This window comes from Mytilus galloprovincialis, chromosome 7, assembly GCF_965363235.1.
Source record: "Mytilus galloprovincialis chromosome 7, xbMytGall1.hap1.1, whole genome shotgun sequence".
Classification (NCBI taxonomy): domain Eukaryota; kingdom Metazoa; phylum Mollusca; class Bivalvia; order Mytilida; family Mytilidae; genus Mytilus; species Mytilus galloprovincialis.
The window spans coordinates 33,115,804-33,136,767 of record NC_134844.1 but is presented as its reverse complement, the minus strand read 5'-3'; the positions used below and the strand labels follow the sequence as shown (position 1 = coordinate 33,136,767).

The window sequence follows — 20,964 nt, the reverse complement described above, 5'->3', positions numbered from 1 at the left end:
AAATGTCAAGTAAATTCACACTTTAGAAAACATTCTTATAGGATTGGAATTGGATGGAGAGTTGTCTTAATATTAGCACTCATACCACATCTTCTTATATCTATTTACTGCATGGTTTGTTGCTCATGCTGTGTGGATGCAGTAGACTGTCCCCGTGCTTGTGGTGTATGCCCTTATATTTTTCAAAGATGGGTTGATTGCCTGTGAGAGAGCTTTCACATGTTTATCATATCTTTGTTCTTAATTGTTGGATGGAGAGTTGTCTCATTTCACTCATACCACATCTTCTTATATCTATTTATAGCATTAGAAACGTCGCGGATGAAAACACTGCAAATAAATTACAAAGAAGATGATATTTATTTTTAAACTGTTCGGCAAGAAACAAACTGGCTCGGTGAATTCGACGACGAGTGCTCACATCAAGTGTGGGAGGTAGTTGGTTCGATTACCGAACAAGTTAAACCGAACATTATAAAACTTGTATATGCTGCTTATTTGCGAAGCACTCGACATATAGGAATAAGAGCAAAGACTGGTCGGCTTGGAATGTGTCTACCTGCGTCGTCGTCGTCGTCGTCCTCCTCCTCCTCCTCCTCCTCCTCCTCATCATCATCAGTACAAATGTCATTGTTAATATCAATCATATAAGTACGGTCAACATCTTCATTTACAACGTATAGTACTTACAAGTAAAGAGGTACGATTATGATTGGACTGATTATATAAAACTGCATATCATTAGCTAAATACCAGGTCCAGGAAAAACACTATAAAGATATAAATAAACCTGTATTAACAGAGAGGACAAATGTTTATCAATATTGCGAGTATATATTTTGTATTTATATTTGGGTCTTGAAATTACACATGTGATTCAGGAACTTTTTATCCATATTCTTATACCATTCGAATCAAAACAAAAAAAGCAAGGCAAAACAGGAATATGAATCTAATTACATGTACAACTGTTTATAAATAAATCCATGTGATAAAGAAGGGTATAAATATTAATCATGTTATACTCATGTGCAGATTTAATAACAGTGGCTCTTCACAACACAATCTTAAAGGGGCACTAGCTACAAGATATAAAATAAAATAAAATATGATTTTTTTTGTTCAATAATTAATGAAAGTGAAGTAGTGAAATAAAAATTTCAGTTTGGTTTCAGTTTTGTCAAAATAAGCAAAGAAATATTGCTAATGAATTATTCACTTGCAAGTGAATAAATTCGACCTCATTAAATCCATATTCATGTTAACTTCAATTGAACATCTTAGCTAAAGATGGGTTAGGCATGAACTAGGCGTGTTCAGCTAGTAAATGGAAAAGAATTTCAACATTGGAAGTGAAACAAGGATAAACCATTTTGATTGACTGATTCGATCTATCTTCAAATACTCATTCTTATACAGGTAAAAACGATTATTAACATTTTGTTTTAACCTATAATATGAAATCAAACAGACCTAGAAAAATCCAATATCATGAGTACGCTTTCTATTTATATATATGTTTATGTTTACAATAGGTAATATAACTGTCGGCATTCTTCAGAAGGTCATCTCGATGGTTAATTAGATGCAGTCTAGACTAGAATACACACGAAATGCTGATACATAATTTCGAGTTCATGCATTGTGAATTATTTATTTTAGGCTTTTTTATTTGGATATAGTTACGGTTTAGTATGTTATAAGTCGAATATGAGTTTTTTAGTGAAATCGATGAACATGAATTTGACAGTTAGTGCCCATTTTATAGGATACTGTTGCAGAAATTTTATACTAACCTCTTCACTAACTGGTTTGAAGTTATTTATGTATAATAGATTCCACCACCACGTGTTTTTACAATAGTTTTTCTCGAAGCCATCCTTGGGCCAGAAAGGTCCGTTTCCAATGTAAGGAAAAACTGCTATGTAAATCCCCATAATCAACATGTAGGGAGGGGTCAATCTAATAAGAATAAGTAAAATAAACAGAACATTTAAAAAAATATTATGAAAATATATAATTAAGGATGTACTTAGGTGATGCTCAGGAATTTGTGTCAAATGTTTAGACTCCTTAGTTCTTTTCCTTCAATGCAGGGTAAAATATTTTGCCCCATAACACCCATTTTGCTTTTCATAAAAGACTTAATAGCTCATAAAAGGTCATTTACCAAAATTTAAGCAGATTCTAGATTTCTTTTCTTTCGATTTGAGACCCAAAATTTACCGATGCAAATATAAGGTAAAAGTCCAAGTCAGCCTTTTCCCGCCATTTAAAAAAATCAAATATCTCGAAAAAGTGCTCCATAACCTATTAATATTTTTAGCTTATTTGTTCCTTAACTAATGTTCTTTCGACTTAAAGTATCAATTTCGAATTCTAGATTTTTAAAATTTCACCTTAGTTCATCCTTTCAAGTTCTAGTTTTGGAAAATCATGAAATACACTTGAATGTTTCAGATATCTTAAATAAAAGGGTCCGTAAAACTTGGAACCTTGACATAAGGTTCAACCATTCTACCTATTCAATCAAATGTATTTGTATGTACTATGAGTAGATGATGTCAAACTGATTTTTGAAATTAAAAAAAATATAAGGTAGCAAAGGCTGCATGAACACTTAAAGAGTCTAATGCTTGTAGACTAAGACTTTGGTTGGCTTACATGCTTTGTTTGCTCGAGCATTGTAATCAAGATTGACATCTGCAAACAATATAAATAAGCGGAGATAAACATGTCTACATTATACTTAATAAATTTGATTGGATATTATCCTGGAAGTTAGGAATCTAAATATAAGATATACAGATTTAACTGTTTATTTAGCAGTTGTCAATCTTAATCATAATGCGTTAGCAAAAAGTAAAATAACAAAAATACCGAACTCCGAGGGAAATTCAAAACAGAAAGTCCGTAGCCAAATGGCAAATCAAAAGCTCAAACACCTCAAACGAATGGACAACAACTGTCATATTCCTTACTTGGTACAGGCATTTTCTTATGTAGAGAATGGTGGATTTAACCTGGTTTTATAGCTAGCTAAACCTCTACATGTATGACAGTCGTATAAAATTCTATCATATTGACAACGATATATAAACCTTTATACAAACAAAGTACTAAGTAAGCAGGCAAACCGAAGTCTTACTTTATTATGTAAGCATTAAGAAATTAACTCCAACAGAAAATTCTTCAAATCTTATATAAATGATGTTTATACATATTAATCATAATTTAAGACAGCATGGCACTTGTCATTTTGCGTGGGGAAAAGAAAGAAACACATACATGTTTCTAACATGTAAGTTATATACTTAAGGCATTTTCAAAACACAATGTATAAGTCGGTTCTGATTATATTGCATATTTTCATGTCGCTTATGACTTGATTTCAGAAATTCAGTTGTCACGTGAAGTATAGCTTATGATAGTAATAATTATATGTTCATCATTTCCCTTTAATTAAAAATACTCATTTACTTCTTTTTCTGTTACCATTTTGTTTCCTACCAACCTCCAAAAACGATGAAAATAGAATAGAAACCAGTTAATCTTTCCTTTGCTTTTCTTCATCTGTTTCAAAGTTAAATAGGTTAACAGAAGACCACTGAAATATAACATGAAATTATATAACATACTTTAATATATTTAAACAATCAGGATAAAACAACAATAAGCTCCATGCCCCCCCCCCCTCCCACAATCAAACGACCATTTCCCAAGCATCGAAATCTGAATAACTAGTATTAAATTTTGGTGATATCAATTAGGTTATTTGTCAGTTTTGGTGATATCAATTAAGTTATTTGTCAGTTTTGGTGATATCAATTAGGTTATTTGTCAAGTTTTGATGTTTGAAGATTCCCTCTATTCAAAATTGTTCTGAAACGTTACACGTTCATACAAATAATCATTATTGATATATCCAAAAAGAAATATTTCGTCAATTTAGATGCTTTACGTTATCACGAAATTGACTCTCCGAGCGTTTTTGTCCTTATCGAATTTTGGTTATCTTCTTCAATTTTAATACATATGAAAGCTCGTAATATTTGAAAGGAAGTTGTTTGTACTTTTAGTTTTGAAAGATCAAATATATCTAGCAATCAAACTGTTAAGTTAACAACGACATTAAAGACCAGTAACACTTGGACAAAAAAAAAAAAGAAATAAAATGGACTGCCGAAAATACGGACAACGGCATACCATTAAGTTGACTGCATATAAACCATACATATCCAGTATATTTCAATTTTTCTGTAACAAGGTTGGCGATTCCTTAAATGGTCATTGGAAAAAAATGTGCCTTCAAAACAAAGACAAAGTCACTTAAAACACAAAGCAGACTTAATACGTGCACAGAATATTTTGTCTGAATCAATAGCCTAGAACTTCATCTACATGTATCTTTACTAGCATTAAAATCCTACCTGAGCGCAAAGAACGTATCCACAGCAACCGGGGCATTCATGACAGCCATAAATGAGAGCCTCTTTATATACGTTGGAAACATCGTGGCAATATTTTCTACAGTAAAAATAAATGAATTGAAAATTGAATTGAGAAATATTTTTTTACATGTAATATTCTTTTAAAACATAGAGGAACACGTTTTTATAGCCCCGAAACAACGTTGTCGGGACCATTTAGGGTTACCCTTATCCGTCATTCCGTCATTCCGGAACGAACAGCTATAAGGTCTTTTAAAAATGGCTTCTAGCGTTTTTCTTTTGCGAGCGGGACTATTCGTGTCACTCCGACACATCTAGTTTATCTTAATTTCAAAGCTTCCCTCTTCCCTCTTGGAACAAATTGTAATATATCAGACAGAAATACGGAGAGATACACAGATAAGCGGACTGATTAAAAGACAGATGTTTAGACGTGGTCATCCTTTAAGCTCAATTCATTGGATAAAAAATATACCATCCATATTTAAAAGAAACTGTTTTTGTAACGATTAAACGACAAGCAACCTTGAAAGTAAACAAATGCTTATTTTTATCTAAAATATTAACTTTGTTATTGAAATAATATCAAACTTTTTAATCTGATAATAATGCATACCTACGCTCCCCTGCATAAATCCAAATACAAATGTATGACCCAGTATTATCCAGGTCATACTAATGAATCGGATACCATTAATAGCTGTTAATGTCCCAGCTGATTGGTGTGTGCTTAGAATCTTGGAACCATTCGTGTATACGGAAAAGGATAAGAGTAATTGTCCAAGGATCCCTGTTAAAGTAAACACATCATTTTCAGACATGCTAACATCTGTATTCATTACAATAAAACGCCTAGGTATGTCTATTATATTTTAGAGGATTCAACACTGTGGTTGTGAGCACCTCGAATTCTGCAAGTAACAGGTGCGTTCGACTCCGATCTGATTGAATAAGTATATGCCAGTTTTCCTTTCAACGGTTTTTGGTTCTCTCCGGAAATTCCTGCTTTCTTCTTAAATAAAATCTGGCTACTTCGTTTACTCAATTGTGTTGACTGTGGCGTTAAAACACAAAAGAAATCAATCAATGAACCACTTTACATATATTGTATTCAAAATGACACTTTCACTGTTCTAAAATATTATGCAGTGTTGTTAATTCAATGCTGTTTTGATGCATTTATTATGTATGTAGTCTTTTTAATGTATATAGATTATTTGTAGTCATTCTGATGTAAAGATTATACATATAAAATAAAAAAATGGTATGTGTTTATTTTAAAATCACAATTCAAAGATCATGACAATTGTTCTTGTAGAGCTGTAAATGAATATGCTGCGACGTTTTTTCAAGACAAACCATTTACACGATATAGTTTTTAGCCTCGGTTACTTATACACGGGTATCATTCGGTTTATCGAGAGAAATGGTCGTGAAAGAATATCTAACGGCGGTCAAGTATTGAGAGACGATCGTGAAAGCTCTGGTAACGGATCGTGAAAGACATTTAATGAAAATTCTAGGTCAGAATCTTTGAAAAAATCGCTTAATTTTCAAAACGCGGAACAAATCCGAAGAAAAAAATATGTCTGTCAAAATGATTTAACTTCCTCAAAATAACTGTGAAATAAGATTGAAAAAATATGCAGTACTTTATGAAAAAACACAAAAGGCGCAATGCATGTCTATGAAATTAATTACAAATAACACGCTTTTTGTACCTATAATGGTCATATTTCAGTTTATAATGATATATTTGAAATTTAATCTTTAGTGTATCTGATAGTACAGTAAAATTAAGGTATGTTCCTCTTTTAAAAGCATTAATTTGTATATGAAAACCTTGAATTTGTTGAATATCCATCAAACTTGATCGTGAAACATCAGGCAACGCATTATTTTGATCGTGAAAGATATGCGTGACCAGACTTATTACTAGTAATCAGAAATCAGTATTTATTTTACCATTTGATAAACCTGCAACTGGTTTAAGCCTGTAATTATTTTGAGAAGGATGAACATTAAAGCTATTTTTTTTATTCAACACTTTACCTCGAAAGTTAAAATAACAACAACTAAAAACGTCTCTAAATAAGTTTGAAAGATTCATTTCTGAGAATCGGTCAAGTGCAATTCAGTCAGACCGACACTATTTAGCCAATAATATGGATATGCAACGTTTAAACCAAAATGATATCCATCAAACAAAAAATTACAGCAAAACAACATCTTTCATGAGTAATTTGAGATTGAACGATAACCATTATTTTGTGCAACAGTACTTTCAGACTATAGAACACCAGAGCGCAAATGATGTAATGTCTCGTCTGCTTTACTTAGGGAGCTACCATTTGATTTTTATGGGGGGGCTAGGATGAAAAATTTTGTCCTGCATTTTTTTTTAGCTGTAATCTCTGTCCTGCCTTTTTATTTTTCACTCTGTTTGGTCCTGCCTTTTTTTTTTTAGTTTATCCTGACTTTTTTTTAACCTAAATTGTCGTCCTGACTTTTTTTTTTTTGCAAGTGTCTCATCCTGCCTTTTTTTTTTTACTCAAAACTCCTGTCCTGCCTATTTTTTTCAAATTTCATCCTAGCCCCCCCCCCATAAAAATCAAATGGTAGCTCCCTTATGATAGTTAATTTTTGGAACGTCTATAATATCAAGGGTTTTACTAGAAGTGTCAAATGCGCTTAATGCGCTTAATGTATTTTTGTCCATCTGATGAGTTAAGCCTTTTCAATTGATTTTTATAGTTCGTTCTTATGTTGTACATTGTACTGTTATACCACTATCTCAGGTTAGGGGAGGGTTGGGACCCCGCTAACATGTCTAACCCTGCCACATTATTTATGTATGTGCCTGTCCAAAGTCAGGAGCTTGTAATTCAGTTGTTGTCGTTTGTTAATGTGTTACATATTTGTTTTTCGTTCATTTTTTTTTATACAAATAAGCCCGTTAGTTTTCTCGTTTGAATTGTTTTACAATGTCATATCGGGGCCTTTTATAGCTGACTATGAGGTATTGGCTTTGCTCATTGTTGAAGGCCGTACAGTGATCTATAATTGTTAATTTCTGTATCATTTTGGTCTCTTGTGGATAGTTGTCTCTTTGGCAATCATACCACATCTTCTTTTTTTTAAATTATGATTGTCAATGGTCCATTAAAAGAGTGCAAGGTTAAATAAACCATGACATACAGATCTCTACAAATATCCCGTAGACCAAATAAATGTGTTCCGATCTTTACAGTGCCTTAGAAACTGACAAATGTAAAAGTTATGCTTGGCCAATTAATTCGAAACATAAGGTCAAAAGTATATGAACCCTGACCGACAGCCAGACATAGACATCTTACTATCATTCAATATATCAAATACAATTGACGTCATCATGGTCATATATGAAACATGCAGACAGACATGTACACCATACACGAAATACCATAGCGCTATAGCATACAGGTATATATCCAAAAGGCTAGACAACATAAATCGAGCATTGCCGAATGATGCATGATAATGAGTTCGATGTTATTTGAAACCTTGCAGAAGTCGAAAATGTACACATCATAATCATAAAAACAGACAGTTATCCTAAAGCAGTGGCGTAGCTAGGTCATTTTTACGTGTACGCTCGAACCTCGGCGAGGGATTCTGAGGGTTCCAAGCGGGTTCATTTCATAGCACCTGCTGATAGAAGTACGAAGGGAGGGGGCGAGATATCGAATATAAGATACCATTGCTATTAAGAATCTAAAACTTTTTTTTATGTTTAATTCATTCATTGTCATGATTGTGTTAATTTGGAATCTAATGGTCATTGGTTTTAGAGAAAATGTCCAAAGCAGTTTCTTTAAAATATGTTTATTATCAAATTAAAGTTACCATGGCGTAAAACAATTAATCGACAAAAACACCTTTTTATGTACAAACATGTTATTTAATGAACATGGAAATGTATACTTAATTTTCAGAAATGTTAAGGCGCACTATTAGAATTCGTAAAGTGTTCTGCGAAACCCTGGTTCACGCCTGGGATTGCTTTCCGCCAAAGCTTAATAAGGCCTATATTTTCATGAACTGGTCAAGTTTCATGACAACATATGAAGGTTTATAAATTTATCATGTGAACTTAAATTCCGGACGGTCTGTTAATTGCGGAATAAAAGTATGTCTGTGAATATAGTGAATATAATACTGAAAAATGAAAGAAAAAAAACTTTCAAAATTTTGCTAAGAAATTCATATTATCGGTCAAATACTGGATAGTAAATAGACATCATTTCATCATAATCCTCTGGATACTCATTTGATCATAAACAGTTTCGGTCCAACTTCCATAAAATTTCACGAAGGAATGACAAAGTTATTGATATATTTGTTTACCCCTTACTGAACCTTATATTATGATTGACGTGGCCGACGTTTAGAATCGCTATGTCTCGCTTTTGCGACACGTTTGTCACAGGCTCGAAAAATAAGGCAAACCACATATCGAATTTCAGGAAATAATATATTGCTTTAAAGAAAAGCAAAGTGATTAGAATTCACATATTTCAGACTTTGACATAATATGAACAAAAATATAATTTGATAACATTTGGTTGAAATAGGGAAAGTTTGTTACTTTCAGTCGAAATTACAAGCAAATGAAGAAAGAATTGCATGGCTGATGTGTTTTTTCCAGTTCTTTTTATTTTATATCTTTTTATCAAAATTCAAGTGTACGCCTGGGCGTTTTGACGTAAACGTAGCTACGCGCATGTAAAGCTTATCGAATCCGCGATACGGACTTGACCACAAAAATGAATCTTCATCCATGAAATAAGGCAAATTCGGGGTTAGGTGAATCCTGTCTGACGGACATGTAGTTTATAGGATCCAATATACAAAATGTGGGTATCCTATAACTCGTGATAAGTGAGTACTTCACATGACAATAAAAAGTTTCATTCTACAATCATCCAACTATTTTACATTTCATTTTCTGAAAATATTAATACTTTGAAAACCTTAAACCTATTGAGGATGTTGATCTATATAGCTTTTCTCAATACCAATAACAAATATTAATTATGATATAATTGAAGAATAATTTGAACGTCTTCGTAGCATCAGATCTTTCACGATCCTTTTCACGATCTTCAAAAATGCGGTACGTGATCTTTCACGATCCGAAAAATCAATTTTTGTGTAAATAGTTCATTATTTACCAAGTTTCAGATTATGTTTATACAAAATAACTATGAGAACCCTTTGATTAATTCAAATAGAATGCCCTTATTCGTATTAAAGTAGTTTTTCTAGTCGAATTTGTGAAAAAATCATGTTTGTTTACATTTTTTATGTCAGTGAAATGTCGAGAAGCAATCTGCCTTTTGTTGTTTTGTAATAACTATGTACTATTAAAACTGGATATTCTCACATACTGATCATAATATTGAACCATTTTGACAGACAGTTTTATTTTGTCGTAAATTTGTCTGCGTAATTTATTAAATTAGAATATGTATTATTGACCTTTCATATGCCTTCTCGATTAAATGTCTTTCACGATCCGTTACCAGAACTTTCACGATCGTCTCTCAATACTTGGCCGCCGTTAGATATTCTTTCACGATCATTTCTCTCGATAAACCGAATGACACCCGTGTTATATATATGGCCATGAATGACTTATATTATATCAATGTACGAAAAGGAGGAAAAGTGTGTGGTGGACAAAACTTATTTTTTACTTTCAGATTAATTGATATGAACAGAGTTTATATAAAAGATCTACAGAAAATTAAAAAGTCAATGTACGGTGTAAAATACTATGGCTTTGTTCATTGTTGAAGGCCGTACGGTCACCTATATATATGTTTGTTAATTTCTGTGTCATTTGTGAAGAGTTGTGTCATTGGCTATCATACCACATCGTATTTTTATAGAATTATAGAGTAAATTTTCGTACATAGGCCTTGTTATCTTATGGCAAACATTAAAACAATATTCAAAATTTAAAATGCCAAGTATGCCTTACTCAAAAGCTACGTTTTCAAATTTCAATTTCTAATTCAGCCTTTCAAATTGTATTGAATGTTATGTGCAACAAATTTTCAGGGTAAAATAGTATAACCTTATCTATTTTGTCACAGTCGACAAATCTATATATGAATACCCTGTACCGTGCTCAATGGTTGATTTTTCTTCCTCCTTGTTACTTTGTTCTCTTGTACTACGCACTACTGGAGTATCTGCGTTCTTGGAGTAGGTTTCTCCCTTTATTGCATCTGTCTCTTGTGATTCATTAGTTGAAGAATTAACCGTATATTTACTTGTCTTGTTGCGTTTGAAAATTTGTCTTGTGATTATATCAAAGATTGTTGCTATTGACATTACAACAACAAAGACAACACAAACTGAACTGAAAAAGAGATTTTAAAGTAATGATAGAAATAGGACATATAATTAAGAATGCTAAACAATCAATATGTCATCCACAACTTAATCAGAAAAAATCTGTCCAAATTGGAACTACCATTGCAGGATTCAAATTGGAAATACCATAATTACTATAGGATCCAAATTGGAAATAACAGTATGGGATCCAAATTGGAAATAACATTATTACTATATGATCCAAATTAGAAATAACATTATTACTATAGGATCTAAATTGGAAATAACATTATGGGATACAAATTGAAAATAACATTATGGGATCCGAATTGGAAATACCATTATTACTATATGATCCAATTTGGAAATAACATTATGGGATCCAAATTGGAAATAACATAATGAGATCAAAATTGGAAATAACATTATGGGATCGAAATTAGAAATACCATTATTACTATAGGATTCAAATTGGAAATACCATTATTACTATGATTATTACTATGGGATCCAAATTGGAAATACCATTATTACTATGGGATCCAAATTGGAAATACCATAATTACTATGATTATTACTATGGGATCCAAATTGAAAATACCATTATTACTATGGGATCCAAATTGGAAATACTATTATAGGATCAAAAGGAGTATGGTCACGAAGGGTAAAAAACAGCCCTGTCTCAGAAATTGACGAAATTACTGCAGAATGATCACTAACTAGGGTAGTTCATAAAATGATAACCATTAGACATTTAACTGTGTTATATACATTTCAAGAGCGTCAGAAAAGACCAAGGTAAAATCCTATTTCATCAATTTGCGCGTAATGCGGGGTTCACACATTGCCGATTATTGCTCCCGTTTGAGATCAGACAGCGATACGACACGAGAAGTGAAAAAGTCGGATTAGTATCCTCAATTATCTGGAATGTCCTATCATTGTCTGAACGCAGTCGTTTAAGTTCGTAACAGATTCCTATAGTTCGGCGAAGCACCCGATAGTTAGGTGCGTCCCGTAACATTCTGGGAAACTCAGCCGATTTTGTCTAGTCGGATTACAATCGTGCCTATGTCGTGACGGATTCTGCTGTGTCGGATCAAAATCCTAACAATGTTCTGTGTATTCTGGACGGTGTCCTGTGGAACGGGAATGATCTGGAGAAATTTGACATTGCTTTTTTTCTGCTGATTGAGTTCAGATTGCATCCAGATCTTGTCGATTGCGAACCGTTTTGGCCGAAACCGTTCCGGAACAGTCCCGTTTTTAATACGTCAATGATACCCACGTCAGTGTCCAGACAATTACAGAATACAATACAACTGAGACCAGACAAAGCCGTTTGCAATGCGATAGAGCGGACCGTAATAGGATTACGTTCCGATAGTACCTGATCATACCGAGTATGCCGACAGTTTTTGAACGGATATCTTCCGTCAGCGTCGGTTCACTGTCTGATCTCTGTCGGCAAACTCCGGACAGTGATCGTTTCCGTTCCGGAACTGTTTTCCTTTACTCCATCAATTAGTGTAGAGTAGTATTCGGGCCCGTATGCGGATCGGAACTGGAACTGCCGGGGAGTTTGCTCTGTCGGAATCGGGACGCAGTCGTGACAGACTCGGTCTATTTTAACCAGGCGAACGATACAAATTGGATAAAAAGCAGATTGAGAACGGGATTATCGGGATAAATTCGCTTGAAAACGGTTGAATGTCGACGCTTCCTGAACAATATCTGATTGTTGTCGTGATTAAATTATTTGTTTCACAAATTTTAATTAAAATTTGAATTTCCATCCACGTTTCACAGGATATTGATCAGACTTTTGACAAATTTTAATCGGGAATGATCCTGTCAAGGACGGCAGTAAAAATCGTGAATATGTGACCCCAGCTTTAACGCTTATATAAAGGTATATCGTATAGTAGGCATATAAAGGTATATGGTATAGTAGGCCAAAGGTGAATATTTAATAGTACAATACTAGTAGTATAAAACACTGTGACCTAACATGACTGTTATAATGAATTACAAGAATAGTTATTGCTTCGAAATGAGAAGTAACGTTTTATACTGTATATAAGTAAATTGTATTTGTTCAAACGTCAGGGGAAAACTATAAACTCAAAGATAATTGTGTATTTAATCTTAAAATTAAATAATGATTTATTACGTTCATGCGTCTGATTCATTTTTCTGGTACTTGTACCAGGAATGCTCAAACTCAAACCTTTGAAAGTCAATGATATAAAAGATAAAATACTTATAGAGCTACATGTATATGACCAAAAGAGACATAAACAACTTTTCCTAACATGCCTAAGCGAGTATTATACCAGCTCCTTATTTATACTCCATGTTCATATAACAATATCAGCATTTCTGTGACATAATTTCCATTGAATCTAATATTGCATAATTCTAATTTCCAGTGTATATCTCTTTAGGGCCAAATGTGGGCCTGAATTTTGCACTTATACTTACATCAGGGCTATAGCTCTGGTATCAAGTTTACGACCTGGTTCCTGGCACGTTAAATCATAAGCATAAATTCGGTTGTTGGTCAATTTAGGGGCGACTGAAAAAAAGTTTACATCAAAAGCATTTTAATGTTATATTTAACATTGCCATAAAATCGGGAGGATTGGCTAGCCAGAAAACCAGTTCGTTTCTGTGTGTGTTGCATTTTAGTGTTGTATTTCTGTTGTGTCGTAGTTCTCCTCTTATATTTGATATTTCCCTCAGTTTTAGTTTGTAACCCGGATTTGTTTTTTTTCTCAATCGATTTATGAATTTCGAACAGCGGTATACCACTGTTGCCTTTATTTAATGTCAGTCACATTTAAAGTTGTGGGTTATTGTGAACAGAGGCAGTTCTCGCGATACTGATTTTGCAACATTAATGAATTAAGTCTCTATCCTATATACATGATATATCAAAGTTGGTAGACTGATAAACAACAACGGGACGTTTGAACTTGCACTCACGTAAGAACTTTAAACAATTACAAATTCTCTGAAACAGTCGATAGCCCAAAAAAAGGTACAAACTACTAGCATTTAATCATGATATGAAATATTTTAATGACATTTCAAAATAATTTTGATTCCATCAATAAACATTTCTCGTTTGATTTCGATCGTATAAATTGTACATATACTGAAAAATGGTTCATGGTTATTTTACAAGGAGTCTAACGTCCATTAATGTTTACAAATATTAACATATTGTGTTCTGTATGTACAATTTAATATATATACAGTACCTGCACTTAACATTACAAGTTCTTCTTCTTTCGTACAAGTATCAGGTATACACAATCCAATTTTAATTGAAACTCCATCCGCTTTTGTTACCTAAATATATTGATTTATTGATTGTTGGTGCTTTAACGCCACTTTTAAGCGCCACTTTTAAGCGCCACTTTTGGGGTGTTTCGTGGCGGCCAGTTACAAAATGTATTTGCATCGGAACTAAACACATCTATTTAAAAACCAGTTGTTGGCATGACACGGGTTATGTTCTCATATATGTTATGATGGTGTGATACTAAACCCCTAACGGGAAGGATTGTGCCTGATATTCATATGATGGAGACATAATCTTTCAATCAGTTTAATTGAAGTCTGGAGCTGGCATGTCAGTTAACTGCTAGTAGTCTGTTGTTATTTATGTATTATTGTCATTTTGATTATTTTCTTTGGTTACATTTTCTGACATCAGACTCGGACTTTTCTTAAACTGAATTTTAATGTTCGTATTGTTATGCGTTTACTTTTCTACATTGGCTAGAGGTATAGGGGGAGGGTTGAGATCTCATAAACATGTTTAACCCCGCCGCATTTTTGCGCCTGTCCCAAGTCAGGAGTCTCTGGGCTTTGTTTGTCTTGTAATATTTTTAGTTTTAGTTTCTTGTGTACAATTTGGAGTTTAGTATGGCGTTCATTATCACTGAACTAGTATATATTTGTTTAGGGTCCAGCTGAAGGACGCCTCCGGGTACGAAATTCCCGCTGCATTGAAGACCTGTTGGTGACTTTCTGCTGTTGTCTGTTCTATGTTCGGGTTGTTGTCTCTTTGACACATTCTCCATTTCCATTCTCAATTTTATTGTAGAAATATAGTATCATTGAAGGATTCAAACTATGAAATTCGGGATGTTTGCTCCTCTATTTTTTGAATTTTTTCCAGATTTTTTGGAATCCTCTGATTTTATCCATGTATTTACATTAAACAAATTTGCCCACTAACCCCTACTTTTCTTTTCATATTTTTATCACATATAGTTTAAATGGCCGTATTTCAAATTCTTATAAAATCCTTGTTATTTTTCATAGTTTTTTTTAACAAAAAAGGTGCCAATGTTAAATGTAAAAAAAATCTCGAGAGAATTATTTCCCGCCAAATTTTCAATGGCTTATATCCCGAAAACAAGCACACGGACCCTCCATTTTTTCTGCTTTTTTAGTTTCATTAATTATATACTATCAATTTAAAACAGTCTTTTATAAAGCTAGTTATTTTTAAACAGAGTAGCGAACCTCCTTAAGCAAAACAGAAGAAAAAGAATGTGGTGTCATGTAGATATAGTACACGGATGCCCCACTCGCACTATCATTTTCTATGTTCATTGGACCGTAAAACTATAAATAGGAAAATCTTATCATTTGGAACATGTATATGTGTACTAAGTTTCAAGTTGATTGGATTTCAACTTCATCAAAAACTACCTATACCAAAAAACTTTAACCTGAAGCGGGACATACGGACGAACGAACGTCCGGATGCACAAACCAAAATACATAATGCCCTTCTATTGTAGATGAGACATAAAAACAAATCAAAAAGACTGCATTAAATTGACTTGGACATGTTATAAATAATTTGGTTAGTTGTATGACTAGTATCCATTACCGGGTTTGGAACTCCTGTTATCCAAAATGAACCCAGACAGTATTTTCCTTTGAACGTCTCGGCTGTAATACGAAGACATTCTTCATAATCTCCTTCCCAGGTTAAAATAAAATTCAACAGTCCTGATGGAGGCTTTCCGTTAGCATCTATCACTAAAATAACAAAAAAGAGCATCATCGAAACTAGTTTCGAAACATTAAAGACGATTTAGAACTGAACATATTATGGTAAAGACAATATTGGATGTTTTGGAGACGTTTTTGGTTTTGAAGTGGGTTGGTTGCTGTCTTATTGTGACATATATCCTCGATTATGTATATTTATTTTGTCTTATTGTGACGTATATCCTCGATTATGTATATTTATTTTAAGAAAGGAAAATAAACCTGCAACTTTTTTTATTCTGTTTATTAGAACAGTTGTTAAGATATATATTTTGACAAAAAACTACGAGTGACATAGTCTTAAGTCAAATGTGTAAATTTCTACTTTTTTTCATTCAAGGATGAACATTTCCACTTTGGAGTGCACGTAGTATACTTGCCTCTTCTTTGTCAATAGAATTGTCATTTTTATTTTGAAAGGCTTGGTCTGCTCCATGATGGGGTCAGGGCCGTAACTAGGGTTCGAATTCAGGGGAGGCAGGGGTTTGGGGACCGCCGATTGAGCCCCCCCCCCCTTCCCCCGCCGATCTTTTTCTCTCAGTCATTGGCTGAAAATTACCCGTTTCCCTTCGATTTCCTTACTTTAAGAAACATCAGTATTGCTTGAACCTGGAAGCAATTTTTATGCAAAAACAAGCTGAGATTGCTGTTTTGGGTGAGCCAAGGCTAGCTCCGTCTTGAAGGCTGTACTTTGACCTATAATTGTTAACATTAAATACATTGTGACCGTGGATTTTTTTGTGAATCTCAAATGATATGGCTAAAGTTACCCGTTTTCCTTCGATTTCCTTACTTTAAGAAAGATCAGTTTTGCTGGATCCTTGTAGCAATTTTCATGCAAACAATTATTGTCTGTATTTTCTGTATTTAAAGATATTTTTTTAGAAACTAGTAAGTTCAAAAAATATATAAAGCAAGATTATAAAACACAAGATATTTTTTTTTATCGAGGATCTTGAATTTCAATATTGTTGAAAGCTGAACAGACATATATATAACATCAAACAGGGACTTTCTATACTAGTCTAGTATATACTTAGTACAGAAAGTCCCTGCTACAACGAATGGGAGTGTTTACCTACTAAGGCATTGACCATAATGTTCTCGTACGATCGGGAAACTTAAAAAAAGGATCCAACAGCTGATTCAGCCGGTAACGAATTTTCGATATCTTAAAAGATTCACAATATAAAAGGAACTTCCTCTGCTTAAATAATTGAGCCCCAAAATAAATGTGAATAGTTAAGTTTTTATTCAAAATTATCGAAAGCAAAGTTTCATATGTGTTCTCATACGAATACTGACCCCCTCAATACTGAATAACAGACGGACGGCCACACGAAAAAAAAAAATAAAACAAATACTGAAACGGTTTACTTTCGATCAAAAATCCGAAAAATGACAGACATATCACGTATCATGATAACACTGTTAAAACTGTTAATTTGTGTTGTTTATAATATAAATTCAAGTTCTTCGTGTTCATATTGTCAATATTTTATTTTTTTACTTCAAAAAAAAAATTTGGTGTAGAAAATTCAGGGGAGGCAGTTATCTGCTAAACTTAGTTTGGCTGTGTCGTTCTTTGCAGAACAGTCGTTTAAAAACAACAGCAAAATGCATATAAATGTGCATCTAGACGAGACGAGAATTAAGCGCTGATTAGTAAAACTAAAATTTGGTTGCAGCCACATACTGGTTTTGACAATGAGGGAACGATCATATTCTGGTGTAAGGGAGGAGGTGATTACCTATTAATTGCATGAACCTCTCAAGGGGTTCATGCTTATATATTGGCGAGTTTTGGATGTGTCTATGGGCCACTCGATATCTCTCGGCCGGAAGTCAGAATAAAATTCTCGGAACGTCTCGAAAGTTTTCGGTCATTTATACAGGTCTTTAAAACAGGTTGTTATCTACGTCTTTGGTATGGTCCCTTGATGGCCCTTGACGACGCAATTATATTTGTTTTAAAACGACCACTGTACACTGTGTGTATCTGGGTCAATTATAACGTGGTATTGTATGTTGTCTCGATAACATGTGAACTAATTATGTTTGAAGATTTAACAACGGGATACTGAGTGTGTATTTCATCATAGACTTACGGGAGAGAAGATTCTGGTTAAAATATTAATATTAGATCGGAAAACAGAAAGATAATATTCTTATCAAAAGTATTTAATTCAATCGGAATCAAAGAAATATATACAAAATATATTATTGTATTTATGTTTCTGAAGAAACTAACAATGATTGAAATCAGAATATTTTCAAAGTTGTAATTAAGAAATAAGTATTTTATATTACAAGATACTCTGCTTTGGTATTTTTAAATATTCATTTGTAAAGGAAACATAAAAATTAAATCTAAATAAATTCTTGCATCCTACAAAAAAAAAAATGTTTATAAACAATAATCTTTATATTTGTACGTTAATTATTTCATACCATTTTAGTATTTAGGTTTTATGAGTAATTATTATTTATTTTTTTTGTATTGTAATATATCCATAAAACGGAAAGTAAGATAAATTTAGTAAATATTTAAATTTTAAACGGTCGTGAATAAAAATACTTGTGTGTTTTCAATTCATAAAGCATGATTTTAAATCCTTGCAACTCACAACAACCGTAAAAATAATTTACAATTATCACAACAAAATTTAATTACAACCATAATGTTGATTATTTTATACCGTTTTAGTATGGATTTAGAAGTCTTTGCTTATATTTTGAATAGTAATATATTCACATAGTGGAATGTTAGAATTTAAAAGTAATACTAGATTCATTCGATAAATAAACTGTCCATATATATTCAAAAGAATTTGAAAAAAAATACTAACAGGAACGTTAGTTTTTTTATAAAATTTAAATTCAATTTTTGTTTGTTTGTTTTAATAGTTTGACCGTATAGCATCTACATATTTGTACTATATGGTACGGTTTTGAAAATTGTATTCATTGTGTTGACCAACTATACTACACCTCTTGATTCATTCACATTATAGATCACATTTCAAAAGCACACTATCGGTTTGCGTTCTCAAAAATTCCGGATAAAATGTCAATGAATCCGGAGTCTAAACATTTAATGTAGGCCGTTTAACATTCGAATTCAACTATTACATTAAGATATGTGATGATGCAAATGCGTATTCTTTTCCTGGGTATCAGTGGGATGCTTTCTATTTACTATTTCGTGCGCTAAGATACTACTTGCATGAAATACTATTAAATTCACTCGTGACAGCTTATTTTCGTTTTTGTTATGGACACGGCAGATAGAGCTTCACATGTGACTTTCAAGCACGGTCATAATTTCTAACGGTATTCTGACCTCGAGTTGTTTCTCTTTTGTTTCTTTTTTGAGACACTGTCCTATTATAAACTTTGACCTTTTCGAAAAGCTAAGGATTGTCTACCCCAGGAATAGATTCCTTAACTTTGTAATGTATTTAGCCTTTTTACTTTTTTAGCGTCACTGATGCTTTTTTGTATCTACTGAACTCGTGTCTGGCGTACATCATTTTAATTCTGGTATCTTTTTATATCTACATACCTTTTTATATAAATTGGTTATTTGAAAGTGTGTACAGGTATTCATAAACTTCTGAATTAAGAAATTCTTCGGCAAAACTAAGTTTCCCTGTAGAATGTTTGAATTGATTTAAGTAAAATCAGGAAATCCTTAAAATTTGAGATGTTTTATGAGACCAAAATAAGTCTCTTCATAAGAGGTCCCAATCAATTGCATGCCACAGGTTTCACCGCATACAACATCTACCATGAGTACAGACAGTTTCAAATACGAGTTGAGAATATATAGGCATTCATGTAGGAAACAAAATATAAAGATATGATAGATAAAATAAATGCATCCATAATTCCACATTGTAAAGCAAACTGAGTAGGTTTGTGCAATTTGCATAAGACTTAAAGTCATCCGGTTAGTAGAAATTAGGATTTTCCAAAGGGTTATAATCGGAAAAACTATGACCATTCCCAAGTATGAATAAAATATTCGAGCTTTAAAATAACTATTCAAATAGAAGCTGTAAATATATACTTTCAACTGGCTTCTTATATTCACAGTCAATTATTTCAATTCAAAAGCAAACACAAATTCAGCAACAATCTTTTGGTGACCCGGCAGTCAGCGGTCTTAGGTTTATGTATTGCTTTTCTTTTTTTAAAGAAAGCAACTTGTTTTTATCTGTTGTTACACATGCTTGTTTTTTTCAGTACACGGCTTCTAAACAGCAAAGTTTATTATCAGTTTAGTACACAGTTGTTTCCAGCAGTTTGTGTTCCAAAAAATAATACATATTTGTATACAGTCGTCCCCTAAACATAAACAACTCGCACAACTTCTCTTACTATTTATCAACCAAAAGAGTATATGCATTTATATATCTATATTTAATGAAATATGACAATATAAAAATAACTAAGTAGATACACTATTGACACAATCTATTACTCACTTCGTAAGGCCCAATCTTTTGACTTTTCCACTCCAGGAACAATGCTTTGGGTATCATTTAAACATCTCGAAGAATTGTTGTTTGATGCATCGTTCGTCTTCAATACATTGCTGTTGTCTATAACATGTGCATTGTTCGTAATAAATGATAAGACGTCTTTCACATCAAACTTCGATAACACATCATTCAATTGTGCGTTTGTTTGTATAAATTCCGACACATTCTCGACTTTATTCACTGCTTTTAAAGCAGACCGGACATTGTTCAACATATCATCGTAATTGTCCGTTATAGCGTCTGTAAAAGGTACAGTCTCGTTGTTATTGTTTATTTTACTGAACGCGAGAGCCACATTTTTAACTATATCTGCTAAACTTAGTTTGGCTGTGTCGTTCTTTGCAGAACAGTCGTTTAAAAACAACAGCAAAATGCATATAAATCCAAAATATTTCATATTTCCATTAAATGTTTTATTCTCTTTTCATATGTTATAGCATCACTAAACACATGTATTAAATAGGTTACCTATTTATGAAATATTTAACGGTCATGATCAG

The 20,964-nt window shown here is 32.9% G+C and overlaps 1 protein-coding gene across 1 annotated transcript in view; it reads right to left on the bottom strand.

Moving 5' to 3' along the window:
• The window catches only part of LOC143082803 (nose resistant to fluoxetine protein 6-like), a 26,240-nt gene extending 5,276 nt beyond the window's left edge, over positions 1-20,964 (bottom strand). The window contains exons 1-10 of the mRNA XM_076258656.1: positions 20,408-20,964; positions 15,754-15,905; positions 14,105-14,195; positions 13,323-13,416; positions 10,622-10,860; positions 5,068-5,241; positions 4,431-4,527; positions 3,515-3,607; positions 1,797-1,962; positions 691-770 (exon numbers count right to left, since the gene is read on the bottom strand). Coding sequence (XP_076114771.1) covers positions 691-770; positions 1,797-1,962; positions 3,515-3,607; positions 4,431-4,527; positions 5,068-5,241; positions 10,622-10,860; positions 13,323-13,416; positions 14,105-14,195; positions 15,754-15,905; positions 20,408-20,861 — 1,640 coding nt within the window. The 5' untranslated portion in view covers positions 20,862-20,964. The remainder of the gene's footprint in view (positions 1-690; positions 771-1,796; positions 1,963-3,514; positions 3,608-4,430; positions 4,528-5,067; positions 5,242-10,621; positions 10,861-13,322; positions 13,417-14,104; positions 14,196-15,753; positions 15,906-20,407) is intronic.